Below are 22,300 nucleotides of genomic sequence, written 5' to 3'. Positions count from 1 at the left end.
ATCGTTATTTGCATGATCATTTTTTAACGCAGCCACACAAACTAAATAAAAACTTTCACCACAATGCTCACCACAATGATTTCCCTTATCTCATGTGTTCATATTTTTTATTGTAACAATATATGATTTGCAAAATAACTGTTGCATCTGTGTAGATTAGATAAGCAAAGTGTGTGCGTGTTGTGCACGCTATACATTGTGGTCAAGCATGCGCCCTTAAAATAGCATAATGAACCACGCGCAACGCGCCACTGACTTTAGACTAGTTTTTTTTGGTCAGTGGTGCAATTGTTTTTTGAAACTGCAAAATAGCATCAGGGATGGTTTGCGCCGGAACACGCCTCCTTTTTTGCGCTGAACCGACCAGGGAGTGCAAGTTGATTCCCTAGTTTGCCGACATGCGTCTGTGGAGGGAAAAACCCGCTGTGTGCCGGTGCAAAATACGAATGATACATGCGTCACTGACAAAGTCAATTGCGCTGGGTGCAAGATAGGGCCCCATATCTGCATGAATTCTTGTCAAAACAGATCAAAACTGTAATTCTGTCTAATTATGCATATATCGGGGTCGCACGCATGTGTGGATGCTTTAGATGTGTCAGTCAGCGCAAGGAAGACCGTTTTAAAACCGAAACCAAAATGTCAGACAAGTGAATGGACATGCATTATTTGTATTAGTTAAGCATTTATGACGTTACACAAATAATGATAATTTTAGACGTTTGATGACTATTTACTGTCTAAGGCTGAGTCTCAATTTATCCAACAACATGTTAGGGTCAAACAGAAACTGTGCATTGCGTTAATCACAAGTTTCAAAAGCACCAATTATCCGATTTACAAATTTCCTTTGGTGTGTAAGTGTGTATAAGTACACGTTTACGATATGCAATGCAAAAGGTATAAACCCCAAAGTAAACGATGACGCGAGTTATCTCCAATGTAAAACTCTTCTCTTGTACTACAACAAACACACGGATTGTAGGCAACAGTTTACTTCCTGGCATTGGTGATGTAGACAAGATCGACATTATCATAATTCCTCCCACTTCTGACTCACAGCCTGTAACTTAACTCCTGTCAGCCAGTGCTTTAAGTGGGCCGGAACGCCCCGGTACTCAGTACCCCCACTTCCAAAAATAGCTCTTGAGCGTACCACCACCTCTCCGTGCGCCCAGAACGTGCTTTTAGCGTACCAGGACACTCATTTGCACATCTGTTTAAAAATCAGAGGTTTAATTTAATCCTTTGGCTGCACTGCGGCTTTTCAGAGCGCCCTTAATGTACGCTTCCTAATTCGTCCCACCAAGAGCAGAGACTACATTACCCATACACCCTTGAGTTTACAAGTTAAAAGCGCATGCGTCGGTCAGTCAGTGTCAGAGGTGGTTTTGTGTGTGAAACGCGCAACCATAACTGCTCGGTTAAAATGAAAATACAATGAACACGTAATATGCCCTCCTTGTTTTAGACTCTGAGTAGTAAAAGAACAAGGTCAGAATCAGAGGACTCACTGGCTGACATCCCACCAAGCCAGAATGATAGCTGCAGGTCAGACGCAACCCTTGTAGGTACGTGATAATCTCCGCTGTCGCGGCTGTCAGTTTGGTTCCCCTCGACGCAACTTCGGATTTCCTCAGGCGATGTGCAGAAAACATTATTGAAATTGTAATATACATTTAGTTTAATTGCTAAACTACAAGTGAACGAAATTTCAATGAATTTGAACGATGTGCACAGTAGTTTTACCACCCGCAAAATGGAAAACAATGGGACAAAATAAATGACTTTCTAGTTTCAAATGGCCAGTATTTTGTTATTCTTGAACCCATAGACATGGTCTTGGTGTCATTTTAAAGTTTTTTGTCAAGCTCTTTCTATCTGAACAACTAGTTTTAGCATTTAACCATGCTGAAAATTTTATTCACATATCTACCTTTGGCACATTTTATTTATGTTTAAAAGCTCTTTCTACAGTAGGTCTTTCTAATGGTATTTTTTTCAAAATCCTTTTGCACATTTTATTTATGTTCAGTAGCTATTTCTAGCTCAAGCAAATCCACAAATTTATAAAAGGATTTATTATTTTTTACAAGGTCGTCTGTTGACAGCTGAATATAAAACCCCTTCAATATATGGACGGTTTCATCGGACGCACGTGATACACGGCTGGATCCGAACCTTACTTCCGGTTAAACTGATCTCTTGAACAAATGCCTCGTCGAAAATACCAAATGTTTTGGTTTCCTAGGTAATCTATGTGTTTTGCTTGTTATATAAATAAACTATGTTTAAAGAACTTTGTTGTTATTTATTCTTAGCGGAGTTTACCGGAAGTTACGTGCGGACCGCGACAGCCGCTTGTTTATGTTGTTACTGCTGAAACGGTCTATAGGAGTCGAGTCAGCAAAAGTACCGGCACCTCTTTTGGGCCACTTAAAGCACTGCTGTCAGCATTGCATTGTGAGCGAATCTTTTAAACATGGTAAGGAGCGTCACATTTCCGGCTGACGTCAGAGGTATCCAGGCCAATCACAGCGTACAGATTAGCTGGCCAATCAGGGACACGGAGCTTTTCAGATCGATGAGTTTTGTACAAAATCCACGCGTTTTAGGAAGACATGGATATCTGGAGCCACAAAAATTTACAGTATGTGGAAAATAATGTGTTTTTGAAACATAAACCACGTGAACGCATTGTATTATACCAAATTCACAAAATAACGCTGTTTTTAGCAGTGAAATAGGTGCTCTTTAATAAAATGAGTGTTGTTAAAATGAATTTACGTTAAAGCGTTATTACCTTTATGTATTAAAAACAAATAAAGTTAACACATTAATCATTTTTCCTACAAAGAATTGAACAGGGAGATAGCTCTGATACTCGGTTTTTTGGTTGTTAAATTTTTGGTTATTTAAAAAAAAATCTATTGCATCTGTTTCTATACCTGTACATACTTTTAATAAAAAATTAAATTTTTCTTTCAAATACAACGACACTACTTTGCATTGAGTCCAGTATCTCTCAGAGTTTAATGTTGGCTGTCCACCACCCCAGAGAATAGAGCTCTAAGACTCTGACTGTGAGATGAATATGATCTGTAACCTTTGGCTGAACCACATGGATCCTGGTGCTCTTCAGACAGCAAAGAGAAAGAAAGAGAGAGGATTCTTCTTCTTACTGTACACAAACTCAACTATCTGACAGAATGAAGTCTTTAACCCCCCTCCAGCAAACACTGCATTACAGACATTACAGTAGTATTCATGAAGTCCTTTATTAGTGTCCGTAAAGACTCTTCAAAAATCTGTTTTGATTCAATCAGTGCTGCACTACAAAGATTTGTTTGTGTTCATGTTTTGTAAGAGCGTAATGTTTAGATCCAGACTCTTAGTTCTTGGATTGGGTTTTGTCCTTGGCCTCAAGATCTGTGCTTTTTATGTTTTATATTGGTGTCACGTTCTGTGTTTCAGTGGACTTTTAGTTTGCATTTTGAGTTGCTGTTTCCTGTCTTGTGTTTGTAGTTCTTTGTAGTTTCTTGTTGATTGGTTCCCCTATTGATTGTCTCTCCAGGTGTGTCTTGTTAGCTCATTAGCCCCTGTATATAGATGGTTTCATCCGATACTGGATGGAACTTAACTTTCCGTCTTTGTTTGTTTATTGGTCTGGCTAGTGACTAAACTGAACTTTGGAACAAATACCTTGTCGAAAATAATAAATGTTTTGGTTTCATAGACGAGGGGAGATTGCGATCAATGCAATGTGAAGAGAAGGGCAAACTTAGCTTAACTTACAGACCAAAAACTATTTTTGTACCAAGCTGTAAACATATTATTTTCTACTGTAAAGTAGGACATTTTAAAGGCGCTCTAAGCGAATCTGCGAGACGTCAGTTTTTGCGTTTTTTTACAGTTTGCTCAGCGGACATGTAGCAAGCAGATAGTGAGGAGATGTTTGCTGTATGTAACAAAAAATGTTTTATGGTCTAAAACGCGTGAATTCGCTTAGACCACCTTTAACATGGGGGTATATGAGGAGTGACTACATTTTGGAGCCTGCCTCTAGCGGCCAGTCGATGAATTGCAGTTTAAGTCACTTCCATATTGGCTTCATCAGAGAGATCAGAAGGTTGCCCCTCGGCTGAATGTCATGGTATAACAAGGTGGAACAGAAAATGCATGGTTAAATTTCAGCATTTTGATATATTTTTTAGAGAAGGTAAAATATTTTAATTTCAATAAAAAATTTAAATACAACCGATTATAATAGAAAGTAATGATTGCTATAACTAGGTTTTACAGAGGGGTTTATAATGATAAGTAAATATAAACAGATGGGAAGCAACGTAGACCCAGATTCATATTAACCAACTGTGTTGTATGCCTAGACCTGCATTACATCAGCATAATTTAAATTTAGTTTTTTCATCATTTGTGAAATGCATGTACAGAAAAAAAACAGTGGCAATAACAAATGTCGGATAAAATTGTTTTGAGGTTTATAGTAAAAGTTAAAAACCGTAAAATGCATAAATATTGTTTATATCAAAATCCCATGGTATTACTATTATAGTATTTGATACCATTATAGACCCCTTCACAGTTCACGTCACAGGCGGTTCCCACTGCGCATGTCGGGGTCAGAAAAGCCATTACAGGAGATTGAGTTGCGCATTATTCGGTATCGTCAAAAATGCTGACTTACGCTGTGGGCTGTGAAAATCGCACCAGGTCTGCTGTTAAGTTTTTGCGATTCATGCAGAATCTCAAAAAACAAAAAATAAAACATTTGCGGCTGCAAGCAATTAATGTGCAGACTGGAATAATGCAAAGATCAAAGAGGCTTGTGTTTGTAGTGCTCACTTCATTTGAGGTAAGTCATCATTTATCAGCCCTGTTAGATTAAACTAGAAAGCCTAAATGGTATGAACAGTTTGACCCCATGCTGAAAGAAACCCTTCTCTTGAGTCAGGAGAGATTACTGAACACTGTTAAGAGATAATTGTTTTAAAGTGAATTAGTCACTGTTGGTTAGTAGCCAGTACACATGAATATTGTAATTCGTTATCTGATTTCACAATCAATGCTTATAGAAACTACACAGTGATTGATTGTAGCTGGAAGGATAATATTGCTTAATCTGGCATGATTCATTTCATAATCGATGATAAGAAATCAACAATAAAGATTTGTTATTCTGGCCAGTTCAGGCCTGTACTTTGGTTTTCAACCTATAGGGGTGGTTTCCCCTACAGAGATTAGCTTATGCTAGGACTAGGCCTTAGTTTAATAAGGAAAATAACTAGCTTTAACAAAAATGCCTCACTAAAAACATTACTGGCATGCATTTTGAGGCAAAACAAGGGGCACTGATGTATTTTAAGAAGTTGTTTTCAGTGTGGAGAGCTCTTACATTTATTTAAGTCTAGGACTAGTCTAATCCCTGTCTGGGAAACTACCCCATAAAGTTCTTATTAGAACAAAACTTTTTTAATATTGTATTGTTATTTAATGTTTAGTTCACCCCAAAATTAAATTTGTATCATATATCACTTTCCCCTGTGTCATTCTAAACCACAAATTCCTTCATTTGGCTTCAGAACACATTTTTAGATATTTTTGATGAAAACTGGGTAGAGCTGGGTACCGAACGTCGATACTTTTATGGTATCGAACGAAAAACTCTGATACTTTGAGTATCGAAAAATTTTTTATCTTTCGGTGCCAAATTTCGGTTCCAAAAAAAAGCCAAGCGGCTGTGTCTGTGTGAGCCTGTACTTGCATGTAAGGACCTAAAGCGCCGGCGATTGGCTGTCCACCACCACGTGACGGTGAGGATTTCTGAAGATACTCGCAGTCACCCAACACAAGTGTAGAAAGGATGCAATATGACAAATATATAGAAAGACTTTGTGATAGTCTAACCAATTGAGTGAGCGCACGTATGGCCGTGCTGTCTCCGTGAAAGGGACGTTAACCAAAACGGCGCCTAAACTGACGAGGGGTTTCAGTTTAAAGCCGCTCTATGCATTTTCGGCATTTTTGTCAAACAGCGACCCCTAGAGTCGCTGGAGAATACTTGCAACTGTCGTAATTTCCCACTCTAGTACACCTCCGAAGATAATGACCAGGTAATGTTTCACAATTTCATAAAAATATTAGGCTACTGCATAATCTACTAAACTACAGATGATGGTAATAGGATAATAAGAAGTTTATTCCAAGTGTAGAGTGCATTTAACTCTTTCACCGCCATTGACGAGATTTTCCGTCTTTCCGCAATACCGCTATTATCCACCAGGTGGCACCCTTCCGCAACTTTTTAACCCCGGAAGTATTGCCCTATGGCAAGCGGCTGCATGTCCTTGTCTGTTTTAAAGATCGCTCTGAATGGGATCTCTATGAAAAGTCCATCACAAAAATGGAATTATCTCTGCTTTTTGCTCAAAATGTGGTGTTTTTGCAGAAACCTACCCATATTCAAAAGCTGATTACAAAAGAACCACTGAAGGTAGGATGAAACATTTTTTTGTTTTGTTTGAAAGCAGAGGGTCTGTTCTTTCATTTGGTATATTGTATGTTTATATGTTTAAAGAAGAACATTTTCTGAAAGGCATTAAACTTTGGTGAAAATCATGAAAAACGCTGGCGCTGGCTGGCAACTTTTTTTAAAAAACGCTGGTTAATAATAAAGTACCGCGTTTGCTGGCTTATAACGTTTTTACATGATTGCAGCTAAATCACAATTAAACAGTCTATAGTCTATGTCTACTGTATAATTTCATTTGTGTTCTTTGATTGTAATGTAAACATTACAAAATGCCATGACAAAGTTAATTGTGTACGTTGCATTATTTCATAACGTTGTTCGTTATAATGTCACTATACATGATTATTGCTATTTATCATAATAGTTTGCAAATTGTGCATGTTTACACTATTTACAACCTCTAGGCTTATTTATGTCCTGATAATTATGTGAGATATTGACAGCTGTTGTCATGATAATTGCATGACATACTACAAGCACGCGCAACAACATAGACCGCAAACAAGTTTATAAATAAGATATTTACTTACTAGTCCATCAACAAGATCACCAGATCAGCATTCCTGTTGCATCCAGTGCTGTCTTTTAGCTCACGGCACTTAACTTTTAAATCGTTTAAATCTGGATTTTTCTTTTAAGAAAATGGAATATTCCTTTAAGGTGAAAAATAAAAGTTTTGTGTTTAATGTATTTTTGTTGATGTTTAAATGGATTTTAAAACATATGGTATCGAAAAAAGTATCGTTAGGATCCGGTATGGAAACGGAGGTATCGAAATTGGCACCGGATCGAAAGATTTTAAACAATACCCAGCCCTAACACTGGGAGGCTTGTGACTGTCCCATAGGCTGCAATCTAATTTTCACAATCAAGTCCAGAAAGAATAAAAAAACATTGTCAAAAAGGTTCATGTGCCATCAGTAAGTCAATAATAATATTATAAAGCAACGAGAACACTTTTGTGCACAAAGAAAACAAAAATATATTTTTTTCAACAATTTGTTCTCCTCCTTGGTCGTTCAATGTGCGTTGCCAGCGTAAAAGTTAAAGAGTCATATTTGTACTATTATAATTACAACTTATTTGTGTTTTATTTTATGAAATCCTGCTATGCATATGAAGTAACCGTTTTATAAAAGCAATAAACCCCGCAAAGCAGTTTTATAACAGCTAAGGGGTTTTTAGGCACTCCACTTCTCGTCGTGCCTCACAACACCCCTTCGCTGTTATAAAATGCACTAGTAACCCCCTGCTTTACGGGGCTTATTGCTTTATTTTTCACACAATTTACTTATCTGTATTAGGGTTGCCGCGGTGACGTAATTTTCCCACCGGTTAATCGGCGCGTCACAAACTCGGTGATCCCGGTATCACCGAGTGGGAGGGGCTTTTAAATGCGCATGCAGACGTGCACATTTTACTTTCACTTTTGAATTACGCAACTGTTTAAATGCAGCTCTTGCGTAAGCTGCGTTAAATCGCCTATGAATTTGCATGCAATGCGACAACAGCTGGTTTACTTAAGTGCTTGAGTCAATGTGCGCAGGTAATTCTCAAAGAACCCGCCAGTCCCAAGCAGAGCAACCGGCTACTTCTCCATAAAAGCGCTGCTTGAATGATGGGTTTAATATTTTTCTTGATGAAAAACACAACAACAAAACAATCTCACTTATATTAAACATCATATATGTATATTATAACAAAAACGAGTAAGCACGCGGCTTCTGTCATCATCTGGTCAGTCAGCTCACCTCGCAAACTCTGACAGAAATAAATGAAATCTGACACCTGCTGCTCTGTGACGTGACGCGGGTTCAGCTTCGCTGAATTCAGACAACAGACACATTCAGTTGTAAGTGTTTGCTCTCTCTAACGAAACTAAATGATTTAATTACACGAAAATATCAAAACGACGGTGAAAGACGGTGTCGCGGTGGGCTACTGATATAACCGGTGAGAGGCTGAAGCACCGGTTATCACCGTTTCACCGACTATCGCGGCAAGCCTAATCTGTATAGCGCTGTTTTCACTGTCCTAAAAACGGGCTGATGTCTTTCTTGTTCTATGAAGTCCCTCCTTCAGAAAAACCTATCGAGTTCTGATTGTGTAGTTTGTTTAGTGTGTTGTGATTCAAAAGCAGCTTAGCTTGCCATTAGCTTAGCTGCCGACTGACATATTCCTGTGGGCGGAGTTTAGTCAAAAAACTGTTCTAGTGACGTCATTAATGCAGGAAGTAGAGGCGAATTCTGTAAAAGAAAATATATCGCCTGGCAGTGAACTTTGAGCTTTATCATTTTACAGGTATTGTTTATGCTATTATAACAACATTACACACTAACTAAAGTTTGAAAAATGGTATCAGGAAAAATGGGACCTTTTAATAAGAGTTTAAAAATATATCAATATACTTCCCAAAAAATGTCATCTGTGTCAGCTAGAAATGTCCCTTATCTACTCTAGAGATCAACATGGTGTCAGGTTGACTCTGTTTTGGAGGGGTCTTGGCTGCTCCTGTCTGGTCATTTGGGGCAGAGGCAAGAATCTGCTTTGATTGTATGCACCTGTCTGTTTTTTACTCTTAAACCAGATGTTTAGAAATAGACTTTCCTGTCTCAGGAAATACATCAGCGTGTGCGTTTACATGCACAGAAAAAAAGATAAAAGAAAACCATTAAAAGATAAAAGAAAACCTTTTTAAGTGTTTACATGACCTCACACGTTATTATTATATTAATCATAATCGGCGTAAGACCATCAGTCTGAAGTGTGTTTGAGTAAAACCTTTATAATACTTTGTACTTAACCAATGCCGTGAGTTTGGGGAAACATTGAGGGAAAAGGGCATTTATGGAATTCGGCATGGTGCAGAAATTACACAACACCGAGCGTACAGCATTCCGCAAACTCTATTTTCATAAGTTTTGTGCATTGGGTAACATCAGTAATCGTTGTTGTTTTAAAGCTGAATGTTGCACATTTAGAGATTCACTATTTAAACATCTCCTGCTATTCAGACAGTAAACAAAGCAAGCCCAGCCTGTCGTTGTCTCATGAGAAAATCCTGCTGTTGTTTTTTGTAACTTTAGCGAGTTCTCTCTCTTATGCCGGGGTAGAGCCCCCTCGCAGAGCATAACAAAGTCGGGGAAGTGGTAAAGTTGGACACGGATGCGTGAGAATGGACTTTGTTATGTCATTAAACCATCCGTTGGGAGCAGAGTCACAGAAAAAAGGAAACATCTTTGATTGTTTAGGGAAACAATGCAGACAAGCACCGGGTTGCATTCAGTTCATGACAGCAGATAGGACACATTCCATTCACTAATTGGTTGGCCCGGGATGACCTGTGTTTGCCGGAAGCTTCTGTGTTTTGATGTGTTGTGAATGTTTATGCTGCTGGAATGCTGAGGTGAATCTGCGATCCTGCGTTATACGCCACAAACAGCAGTGTTTTATAAACCCTGGGAATCAAGGGAAATAGCAGTATATACTTGTGATATTTTTGGTTTTTGAATCTTTAAATTTCAGGGATTTTAGATCTGGTTCTGACCCTCAAAAAGAATACCGTGGTAGTGGTGTGGTGGTTCTGGTTTGAGTTGTTAACTTTGACAAACATTACAATTTTGTATAACTGGACAATGATTTAGACAATGGATTGATTTCTGCTGGTCATAGCCATAATAGATCAAAGTCTTAGTATAGCGCCACTTCCTAAAACAAATCTTTATATGCCAAAATAATATTGTTTTCCAAAACAAAACTATATATTGCAAAACCGGTTCATCTCCACCCAAGTTGTCCTCATTTTGCTCATATAAAGGTATTAAGAAGATTTTAAAAACACTGTTAATAGACGTGATAAAAGTGAGTTTATGTAATAATTACCGCAGATCATTCTGCAGGACATAAATAACACTGGTCCAGAAGAATTATATGTTGTTTTACATGTAATTCAGTTCTAGATGTTCTGTTGGTTGTATTTTTTAACATTTATGTAGTTTGAAAAAAGTGCTTCTTGACTAGTGTAATTTGCAATAAAGCTGTGAATACACAACCTGCTTGTGGCTGACGTCTGTGAAGGAGGAAAATACAAGCACACAGAAGTAAATGCCAAATGTCAGGAATAATTAGTGTGGAGACTCACCTGACAGACAGATTTAGTCAGGAGGCTGCTTACATCAAACCTTGTTCTCTCTCTCTCTCTCTCTCTCTCTCTCTCTCTCTCTCTCTCTCTCTACCTCTCCATTCCTCTCTCTAGTAATGGTCTTAAATAAGCAATATACTGATCTGTGATTTGTGCTGGGTCATTGCATGTCATTTCCTGTTTTCTCTCCTGTGTTTTTGATTTCTTATTTTGAATATTTTTTTGTTGTAATGCCAGGCTACACAACGTTCAAGATAAAGATGAAACTGTATGAAAATCAGGGTTATAGTAGTCACCAAAATCACCACGGTTTTCAATATAATCATGGTTTTGTGAACTAATTCAAGAAATGTAAAAAAGTACTGATGCAAACCAAATTTTACATGTAAGTGCACTTTTGTTGCATAAACACAATAGGGGATTATCACGTTTACGTGTTTGTGGGTGGGACTTGTCAACTTTGTGCATGGCCACTTCCGGCACATTTCAACAGTGGCTGAAGCGCAGGCTAGATGTCACTGCTCTGTTGTAAGTCGAACAAACAACACCAGTCCTACTGAAGTAATCCTACTTAATGTGTAAATGATTGTTTACTACTACAATCACAGCATTTTGTGATAATTTTGTGTTAAAATGTTATGCGAGAAAACATAAACTCAGTTGTCATTTGCGTGCTGTCTTTACTGGGTTGTATTGCATGCTGTCTGAAGCCTTAATATGCGTGCCGGGCTCGCGGTTGAGCGGTGCGAGCAAACAAAACTTATCAAACAACGCACAAGTAAAGTATTGAGATCTGTTTCACAGGTTTTTCTGTGCTTGAATATTTAAATTGGCCAATTGAGCCAGTGACTTTTGCATTGCTGCTAACAACACATTATCTTACCAATGATAGAGAAATAAAACCATTTTTGATGATATTCTAATTATATGACCGGCACCTGTATATAAAAGGAATAAAATAAAATTGAATGTATGCAAATTTACTGCAAATAAATAAATTACTAAACCCTAAATTAATATGTATTCCTTCAATTGAGTCATTCACTGGAAGTGGCCGTGCACAAAGATCGCTGAAAGCGGATGTTCTACGTATCAGCGTGAAAATCCCCTATAAATAACATTATACCACGGGTCTGTTGAATGCTTTAGTCTGATTGGTTGAGAAATGTTCTAAGGGGTGATTATTTTTCATTATACCATGGTCTGTTTAAATACTCGATTCTAATTGGCTGGAAGGTGTGCATTAAAACCATTTAATGCACAGGTAGTTCCAGTCAGTTTGATTACAGTTAGAAATTAATCCGCTACTATAAACACGTTTACTGAAAACTTTTATTTAGGTAGACTACTGGGGGCGTGCACACCAAAGCTTTTACGCCCGCAACCGGCGCATGTTTTCAATTGTTTCCAATGGAAGCTCAGCGTTTTTCAAATCAGCCAGCAGCTAGCACTTTTTTTCACGCTCAGCGCTGAGAGTAGAACGAGTGTGCGTGCGTCTCTCTTTAAAGTGCGTCTCTCTCTCTCTCTCTCTTGTCCTTCTCTTTCAGTTCTCTGTTTCTCTCTTTTAATAATGAATTTAAATAAATGTGATAATTCATTTAAATAAAAGCAATATGATGGCTCTACCTTATTTAAAGCGGACGGAGTGCGAGGCTTAACTTAAGAAAATGACCGTAATTTTTTACCCGTCTGTTAAAAAATAAAATTACACTGTAAACATTAATTACAGCTTTAACTTGGCAAATAACCAAGGTATAAGCTACACGTCGGGTTCTTCGCCTCTACGTCGTGCAATAAAATCCTTTAATGCATGGCTAGCCATGGATTATTCCTTACATAACCCACACCTAACCTTTAAAATGTCTTAAAAATAGGCACCAGAGCAATATTTTTGGTAACCATGGTATAAGCGTAATAATTGACTCCGGTCCTTTGAATTACTTGAAAATAATGCACATCCGTGGTGTAACCACATTGGGTTTGCATTATTTTTTATAATTCAACGGCCCGTCGTCAATTATTCCTTACTTAATCATGGTACATTTGGGGTTGTGAGATACATTTTCATTTAGTTCAGATAAAACAAAAGTGAGTAAATCAGATTTTCATATAAACACAGGACACAAATCAGCAAGTCATCTGTTTGCGTATTTTGTAAGAAATCGGGTGTACTTTATGAACCTGGAGTAAAGCTGCACGACGTGCATGACCTGCGCTTACAGCAACAAATAGATTAGAAAGGAGCTTTAATCTCATCAGATCACATCATTTAATGGAAAATGAATATAAAAGATTGATCAGTCTAAAGAAATGTTAAGTAAACATGCGTCAGTACAACTAGATTTTCCTAAATGTGAACATGTTTAGATTTAAATTTAGTCAGTGAAGCACTGTCATTACAAACACATGGGAGCAGACATGAATGAATGTGTTTGTCTCACGTTATTGCTTAAATTGCTTAAACTGTAATTAAAAAATAACACGGTAATACTAACCATTGAATATTTTATTGCGGTTAACCATTAACTCTTTCCCCACCAGTGTTTTTTTTTAAGTTGCCAGCCAGCGCCAGCATTTTTTCTTCCAGAAAATGTTCTTCTATAAATATATATAAACATACAATATATCAAATGAAAGAAACGTGCTTTTTAAAAAAGTTTCATCCTACCTTTATTATTTCTCTTTTTATCACCTCTCAAATATGGGTTTCCCCAAAAATAACAAAATTGAAGATAATTGTGTTTTTGTGAAGGACTTTTAATAGAGATCAGATTCAGAGCGATCCTCAAAACATACACAGAGTTTGAACGGTTTGCCCTAAGGGAATACTTCCAGGTTTTATAAGTTGGGTAAGACCACCACCTGGTGGATAGTAGCGGAAATACAGATTGCTGGAAAAACTGGCATTGGCAAGGAAGCGTTTCTCTTATTTGACAAGTCAACTCTCAGGGAAATCATTACATCTCTAGTTCAAGACAAACATATGCGTTTTCTTACACACGCACATGGACCTGTTTTAACATTGTTTATATCTGATTAAAATGATATTCAAATCAAATGAGATACGTTTGGGCTCAGATGATTCATGGGTGGAAATGACATGTGTGTTGCAGGCAGTGACTGGCAGGAATTTTGGTGACAAAGATTTCAGAGGCGGACTTGACAACGGCATTCTTCTGTGCGAGTGAGTACTCTTTTAGACAATTCACACATTTAACAAATATATTTCACGCAAAAAGTTTTTAATTGAGATTTGAACACTACAATTTTTTTACTATTTTTGTTTATTTGAACTATATATTACAGCATTTGTGAATACAAAAGTTTGAATGTCAGTAAAGTAAGGTGTGCCACACAAAACTTTTAAAGCCTGATGTCCTCATGGAATTTAGGTATACAGGAAAGGTCAAAAGATACTGATTGCAGCTCTAAGTGTTATACTTAAAATTATACTTGAGTTTACTGTTATTGTGTTTTGCTATAAAGCTTCACACTAAGGTTGGGATTTATTTTTGGATATCTTATGTTAAAGGTGGCGTGTGTGAATTTTAGCGGCACCTAGTGGTGAGATTGTGAATTGTTTCAAAACTATTCAGAACTACTTCTAAAAGCATATGGTAGCTGCCACAGGACAAACATGTCATGGTCTGAGACAACGCTCTCTAGAGCAGTTTGTCCATTTAGAGCTGTAGAAACATGACAGCAACTTTCATGTAAGGGGACTGCGGTGTATGGAGATAAAAACGTCTCATTCTAAGGTAATAAAAACATTTTTAAATTCATTATGTAAGATCTTTACACCACTGATAATATAGTTCTTCATATTATATTGCATTTCTCAAGAGATTACATAATGCACCTTTAATACCAACTACAAAACAGCAAGCAACTGTAACTTATTAGAATAAGTGTTGGCATTCACATCCACAACCACAACTTGAAAGTCACACTAAGTTCACCCTTTCAGAGATGTTTTTCAGTGATGTCCATGTGTGCATAGAGAGAAAGGAGCAGACTGTGAGATGTTTCGTAGTATCACTCCACAAGGTATAAATCAGAGATCCCCTGCGGCCCTTACATGTCTGAGGAGCACTTTTAAACATATGGCCGTCTTTACTTGTGCCAAACACATACACAAGCACACATGTTTCATTGATCACCTAAAGCAGGGCTATTCAATTGGCGGCCCGCGGGCCAAACCCGGCCCCCAAGGTAATTTGATCCGGCCCTTTATGTAGTCTGTAAAAAAGACATCTCTAAAATAAATTTAGTAAGTTAGACAACGGGCCGTACAGTTACGAGTTGATGCGCGTGCGTCTGTTTCATGCAGCATGAGCTGCAGAGCGCGAGTCACGTGACTGGTGCGAGCAGCTGTGTCACGTGATTATATTCGCGCTTTTGTTCACAAGTTCAAAGCGATCGCCTCCCCCGCTCGCGCCCGCGTCTCAAGACGCGATAGCTGACAGACAGTGGTGAGTTAAGAGACCGGACTCTATGGTTGTTTTAACTTTGTTTGTTGCATTTTCAGCTTAAAACACTGCCTTTTCCGACAACTGTTGTCTGATATGTTTATGCTTATCCACAATTACATTAACGTTAGATGTCTTAATAAAGGAAACTCGTTGAAACGATTTTGTGAACTAGACAAAAAGATCCTGTCGTTTCTCCAAAATTCAAAGCAGACAAAAGCTCAAATATTATGCGAGTCATCGTTCTCACACAAGAATGCAATTAAAACGAGTAACAGTTAGTCGCCCATCGCTCACAGCACCTGCACCACTGTATGCGTATCATGCTGACAAACATACACATGATTTTACTGCTCTTGCGAAATCTAAAAACATATTCTGTTTATTAGAAGGTAGCCTAATGTTTGCCAGTTATTAAGATGGCTGTTGTAGTTTAAATAGGGCTACTGTAATAATTAGCTTTTGACAAAAAAACAGCATAAACAATTATGTTTCATATTATAAACTTTTTTGTTATGTGCACTGAAGTGAGTAAATGAGTTAAATTCTCAAGTGTGATATGGATGTTATTTACCTATTTAAATGTATAATAAAGCTTACTTGGGCATCTTACTTATGTTGTTATGCAATTTTAAAATACAACGAACATGTCTGTAGAAAAAGCCTACTCTGACATCTAACAATGCACTAATGTTGTTGAATGCAGTTTCAAAATACATGTTTGTAGAAAAAGCCTATTGTACAATGCACTGATGATTTTGTTATGCAGTTTCAAAATACAACATGAATATGTTTAAATGTAGAAAAATTTAGTCATCATCACTGTTATATCTCCGGCCCCTCATTTAAGATACTTTTTATGAACTGGCCCCCACGACAAACTAATTGAATAGCCCTGACCTAAAGATTGGACAACATAGGTTGCTACATTATACAGAGATTATGTTCTTGAATGCATGTTTTAAGCCTTATCTGTAGTCAGTTTTTCCTTTCATAAATTCTTAACTTAACTAGTATTATTGAGGGATCTGATACGGGGACATCTCATTTTTGTTTCACTTACATTATACTTTTCATCTCTGAACTTTTAATTGCAGACTTTGATTTCTTGTGAAACTTAAGAAAAATTGGTGTTAGAGGACACACATGTGAGACTACTGGGGTCTTCTTATGAATAAACATCTGGTAAACATCTCTCCACTTAAAAGCATTATCTGATCCATATGCAGCTCATTCTCGAGAGCCTAAACTGTGTGATGTCAATTTTAAGCTTGTCATATTTAGAAAGCTCATGCTTTTTTTGTCAGCAGTACTTGTACATCATACGGTCTGCTAATCGGTCTGCCAGTCCATATTGACATATGTGACACAGTGTTCAAAGCAGACGCAAATTAAGCGAATAAATCACGCTTTTGCATGTAGTTGGACACTTGAAATTAACTTGCTTCATTTGCGTGTGAAATTCGTGTCATTAAAAGTAAAGAGCTTTTTTAACAACTTACCTCCTCACTCACTTTCTTCCAAGCAAGATCCTTTTTATTCCTGTTTCTATAAAAGTACGAAGATGTGTCGTACAGCTCGAGATATACGGCGACAATGATTTTGTTTTTCATTGTTGTTTCGTATTTCTGCCTCAACTCGCTACATCTTAATTATGTTACTACAAGAGCAAGCTCCTGATTGGTTAACGTGGTGTGAATATCCCCCAAAGTTCAGATTTTTCAACTCAAAAAACGCCCAAAATGCTCAATTCGGATCATTCTTGCTGCCTCATTTACGCAAATCGTGCTTCAGGATTTCTATCTCATCTTTGAATTGACTTAACATGTAAATCACTCACGCTTAACACTTCATTTGCGTTGAGTGTGAACGCACCATTTTTGTCATTTTGAAGTCATTTTTAACAGGGATGCGCCAAAAGAATAGACAGTTCACATTGTAAAATCTTCCCAGTGCCTTTTGGGCCTTCAACAGCAAATAACTTACTGCTCGGTTAGGGTCATTCATTCCAAACCAGTCTAATTTTCCAAAACGTTTGTAGGACTGATTAGTTATATGAACAAAACACTGACTTTAGCAGGTTTGCACATGTGTAACAGTCAGGTATTGCCATGATTGCTTCATGTGAGGATAATATTGGTTATTAAACTGCACTTCTTTGGCTTTGCTTACAACAGACAACAGAAGTGTTGTTATTATGATGTTTTGCTGATGTGTTTTGGACATTAGGTACGAGATTCGGATCCTCAGATTGGAGTATAGATTTTTATATTTCTGAACAGACGCACACAGAAGCACACATACTGTTTTAATCTGGACCGAATGCTGTTCAGTCTGTGTTTCAGGTCAAGACATATGAATGTATGATAAATGATATTTTACATCAGTGTGTCCATAGCGTGACTTCGGTTGCTCTGTTGAGGTCTTTAAGAGATTCCAGGTGCATCCTCACCCACTTCATATAAGTCATTACAGCATGACATAAAACACACACACATTTGCTCAGTATTTCTAATAACCTTTTAGACTATGGAACCAGCTATGGTTTGGTAAGCCAAATACTACATCACTGTTTTGTCTCATCGTATTTGGCATTTGTATTTGGAGTTAATAATTATGAGGCTTTTTTCAAACTGTTTTTTTTTTCATGTATATAGCTACTAAAAAGTCAGATTCATTGTATTTTCATCTGAGACGGCCTTTTATTTGGTGTGGTAAAGTTAGAATCATTCTAGTATCTGCTCTTTGATAGAGGATCATTATGTTACATACTGCTGCCCTATGTTTCTGACTTACATAAACTGTTTTTTACTGTAACTGTCACCCCACTTAAGCCCTTTTCACACAGACATTACGTAAAATACACGGGAAAGGCATCCAGGATTTTTCCGGGATCCTTCGTTTTTTTGTTCATTCACACTGCCATGATTCCCGGCTTCTGATGGTCCCGGAAAGACACGTGACCTATTGAAAGTCCCGCCCTCTCTTCTACGCAGTGTCTGAATTTGCATATTATATATTATTTCTCTCTCCAAGAACCACCCGCGTGCATTTTTGTTTATGATAAGATTATAAAGGAACGTGTGACGCGCTGTTCTAATGCTGGTGTATGATCTCAGCTTCAGAGTGGATCTGCTTTAATACAGTTTTCAAACATTTCTCATCGTGATTGTTTATATACATTTAAAACCCGCATTTTGCGGAGCTAAACGATATATCTTGTTGGGATGACGCCCGGGTATTTTCGTTTATTATAGCTCAAATGAGCACGTGACGCAATATTCTTTTATGCTGCTGAATGATCTCCATTTCAACGCAGTAAGTGACGAGCTAACTTACCTGATATCTGCTTCAGTCCAGTTTGCTGACATTTCTCTTATCATTTCTGTAAATCCCTTATTTTAAAGAGTTGAACCAACTTCATGTTGCCATGACACGCGAGCACGCGCGTCATTGTTTGTGCGTCTCATTTATCATTTCCTGATAACTGCGTCAATATAGTTTGCAACATTTCTCGTGGTGAATGTTTATATGCATGTTATCTCTCATTTTAAGGAGCTGAACCATAACTTTTGTTGTGATGATACGTGCATCCTCACTACGACACGCCCATTACGGCATTCTTTCGGCTTCTTGTTCACACAGAGGGCCCTATCTTGCACCCAGCGCAATTGACTTTGTCAGTGACGCATGTATCATTCGTATTTTGCACTGGCGCACAGCAGGTTTTTCCCTCCACAGACACACGTCGGGAATGAACTTGCGCTTCCTGGGTGGTTCAGCGCAAAAAAGGAGGCGTGTTCCGGCGCAAACCATCCCTGATGCTATTTTGCAGTTTCAAAAAACAATTCACCACTGACCAGAAAAAACTAGTCTAAAGTCAGTGGCGCGTTGCGCGTGGTTCATTATGCTATTTTAAGGGCGCATGCTTGACCATAATGTATAGCGTGCACAACGCGCACACACTTAGCTTATCTAATCTACACAGATGCAACAGTTATTTTTGCAAATCATAAATTGTTACAATAAAAAATATTAACACATGAGATAAGGGAAATCATAGTGGTGAGCATTGTAGTGATAGTTTTCATTTAATGCGTGGCTGCGTTTAAAAAAATCTCATGCATATAACGATTAAAATATTTTCATAAGTTTGTTGTGTGGCTGTATTCATTTATTTTATGTAAATAATAATTAAAATGTTTTCTAAAGAAACCTTAATGTATATGAACTTGATTTGTAAGTGTACTTTGGGGTTGGACCTTGCTTGCGTTTCTTGGGTCCGATTTCAAAGCCCCAAACCCATTCAGCGGTGAGGGTGGACGCAGCGATGTCCTCTGCTGGCGTCCGGTCATGTGTAAAGGCAGATCCACCTCCCGTTACACGGCGTGCCCGATTTATGCTGGCAAGCTTGGGATTCCCCCGTCTCCGGATATCATTGTAGCGGATGCCAGCTGATGAGACAATTGTGGCTATTTCCTCTCACGCCTGTTTAACCGACGCTGATTTGGGCGGGTTTCTCCTATCCCCATACAAAACAACTTCTCTGTCTTTGACTACTCTTACAAGAACGTGGGTTTCCTCGGCTGTGATCCGCTCCTGGCGTGCGCCTGGTAAATCCGTCATAATAATAGCCACCCGCCATGGAACTTGCGCCCTTGCGTTTAAAGGGAATGTTGGATAACGTTCTGGTTTATTTGACGTTACGCCCAAACCACACCTATGAATAATGAACCTACTTCAGACCAACCCCTTATTGATTTGCGCCTGGCGCAAGACTTATTTCTCCCGCCGGGAAAATAGCAACAGCACCTAAGATCCGCCCACAAAGTCACTTGCGCTTTGCGCTTCGCACTTGCGTTTCAGATCGTTAAAATAGGGCCAAGAGGGTTATCCGTGTATCTGACTAGGTCCTCTTTCCGGCAACGATCCCAGAAGATTAACGGGACAAGTTTGTGTTCACACAGACGCTTGTCTGGCAATTTTACGGGTATTTTCTGGGACCAAAGGTCTGTGTGAATCGGGTTTTATTGAGTGTGGGGTGAAAAGTTTATGTGCACCTACAAATTAATATAACTCTGGCATTTTTTTGTCTAGAAGCTTCATATTGGTCTTGTTTTAAAGAAGACACTTACTGTAAATGTTTATTTCTTTTGAAATAAGGTGAAGTTGTTATAGAAGTTAAAAAAAGTAATGCAATAACAATAATTTTATAAATAAAAATTGCTATAAACATAAAGTCATTTGATAAAATGTACATCCAAAATATTGACATATACTGAGGTGTTCCTTGCACGGAACAGGTGACAGTTTTAATGTAAATTTACGTGTTTTGTGCTGAAACTATAATGGAGATAAAGCACAATATGTAATTTTTCACAAAACAACAACAAAGGCGTAGCATGATGATGCTGTGAAGGAGCATGGAATGCAGTGGCAGCAAAGCTCGTCAAAATATGTGTTCGGCACATCATGTGAAGCTATGTGCATCATGCGTCCTGTCAAAATTACAGATGCGACAATTTCAATTTTTCTGTAGGTGTGACCTGCCGATACCGATTTTTGCAGGTTCCGATTTTCATTCTAAGAACTTTAATTGACAACATATAGATTACAGACTACAAACAAAAATCTACGAGATTTTAAAGGGTTCAAGCTGGATGCAGAGCTTGCCACATTTCTTCTCGACAGGTACAGTAATTGTGTTTTATCAACCATTGATTGTATTTCTGAGTGTTATGTAAGTAATCTAATTATTCTTGCTAAGTATGCGTTCACAATAATACTGGTGCACACACACTGACGATGATGAGCTTGAAGAGAGGTTGCTCGGTGGTAGTGGGGGAGGGGTATGAAATTATAAATATTTCGAATCAGCTCAATCCTCCAGAGTTGCCGACCGCAGCTTTAATTATTGATTACTCATGATTATTTGTTTATTTTTATGCAATTTGTTTATTTCATGACCTCCTAATGACTTCATTGAAAGAGACGGTGACACACAATGAAAAAAGTCACTGGTAGTGTGAACGCAGCATTACAACTCTACTTTCATCCTTGTGTCTTACCTACCTGCCTTTGTTTCATATAACATTCCCTGAAGGAATTTAATTACCCCCCCCCCCCCAAAAAAAAAAAAAAAACAACTAGACAAATTTGTTTGGATTTTACTTGGATGATCATCAGTTTCCAGGGAATGTCTGGCTGGTGAGGTCGTCTGATCGTCTGTGTTTCTTGTTCATACAGACAGATGTTGTAATTGATCTGTGTCCCAGACAGCAAAGTGTGCAGTGTTGCGTTGTGTTGCTTATTATATTGACAAACATGTGCAGCAGCTGTCAAATATGTTTTATATTTAACATTCGGTGCTTTGGTTTGTATTTGATTCACACTGTTAGACTCTCTGATGTATCTTTCTCTTGTTCACAGACTACTGAGCTCCATTAAACCAGGACTTGTGAAGAAGATAAACAGGCTGCCCACTCCTGTAGCTGCTCTGGTAAAGACTTTTATCTTTTTATTCACACATGTCTATTTTTTTCATTAGGTGTCCAAACTTTGCTTATGAAATGAGTTTGTACCAATTTTCATAATATTTTTAGTGGTCTTTATTTTAAATCCTCCAGCATCACCAATAACTGTTTATGCTCTCATAACTTCTGAACATTTTTCACCCTGAATTCTGAGCTCAGGTCGAAAGCATACACAATGGTTTTAATTTACACCCAAATTTTTGATTTGCATGAAATGTTATATAATGTACATAAACACTTTTTGTTAGATCTAAAGATTTTTGGTTTGCGAAAAACAAATGCAGCAGATTTGAGTTCTTTTACATATTGGTTTCATTGCTTTTCCTAAAAGAAACAGTATAATAGGAGGGCAAGAAAATGCCATTGACACTTTTCTCAACATATATTTAACAAAGACAGAAACATTTATGTAACAGCTTAACACAAATTGCAAAACAAAAATAAAAACTTCAGACGATTGGTGCATCTTTATTAAACCGTTTTTCAGCATCGAATAGGGAATGCATAGTAACTATTTACTACAGATTTTGCTTTAAAACTCTTATAGTAAATTACTGCTTATTAAGATAGTTGTTGTGATGTTTAAGTGTAGGAATGGTGTAGGATT

At 37.8% G+C, this 22,300-nt stretch overlaps 2 protein-coding genes across 14 annotated transcripts in view; one reads left to right on the top strand and one right to left on the bottom strand.

Annotated features, from left to right (window-relative positions):
- limch1b (LIM and calponin homology domains 1b) overlaps positions 1-22,300 on the top strand; it is a 131,502-nt gene that overhangs the window by 38,218 nt on the left and 70,984 nt on the right. For all 13 annotated transcript variants that reach the window (XR_008637448.2, XR_008637447.2, XM_073854026.1 and 10 more), the window contains exons 2-3: positions 13,805-13,875; positions 21,590-21,659. Coding sequence is in view for 11 of the 13 variants with exons in the window: in XM_073854026.1 (XP_073710127.1) it covers positions 13,805-13,875; positions 21,590-21,659 (141 nt within the window). In the remaining 2 variants the exon portion in view is untranslated. The remainder of the gene's footprint in view (positions 1-13,804; positions 13,876-21,589; positions 21,660-22,300) is intronic.
- Positions 1-22,300, bottom strand: part of LOC129422488 (transmembrane O-methyltransferase homolog) — a 104,852-nt gene that overhangs the window by 54,281 nt on the left and 28,271 nt on the right. The gene's annotated exons all lie outside the window — the stretch shown is intronic.

Source organism: Misgurnus anguillicaudatus, chromosome 16, assembly GCF_027580225.2.
Source record: "Misgurnus anguillicaudatus chromosome 16, ASM2758022v2, whole genome shotgun sequence".
Taxonomy (NCBI): domain Eukaryota; kingdom Metazoa; phylum Chordata; class Actinopteri; order Cypriniformes; family Cobitidae; genus Misgurnus; species Misgurnus anguillicaudatus.
This window is presented reverse-complemented; position numbering and strand designations above follow the sequence as displayed.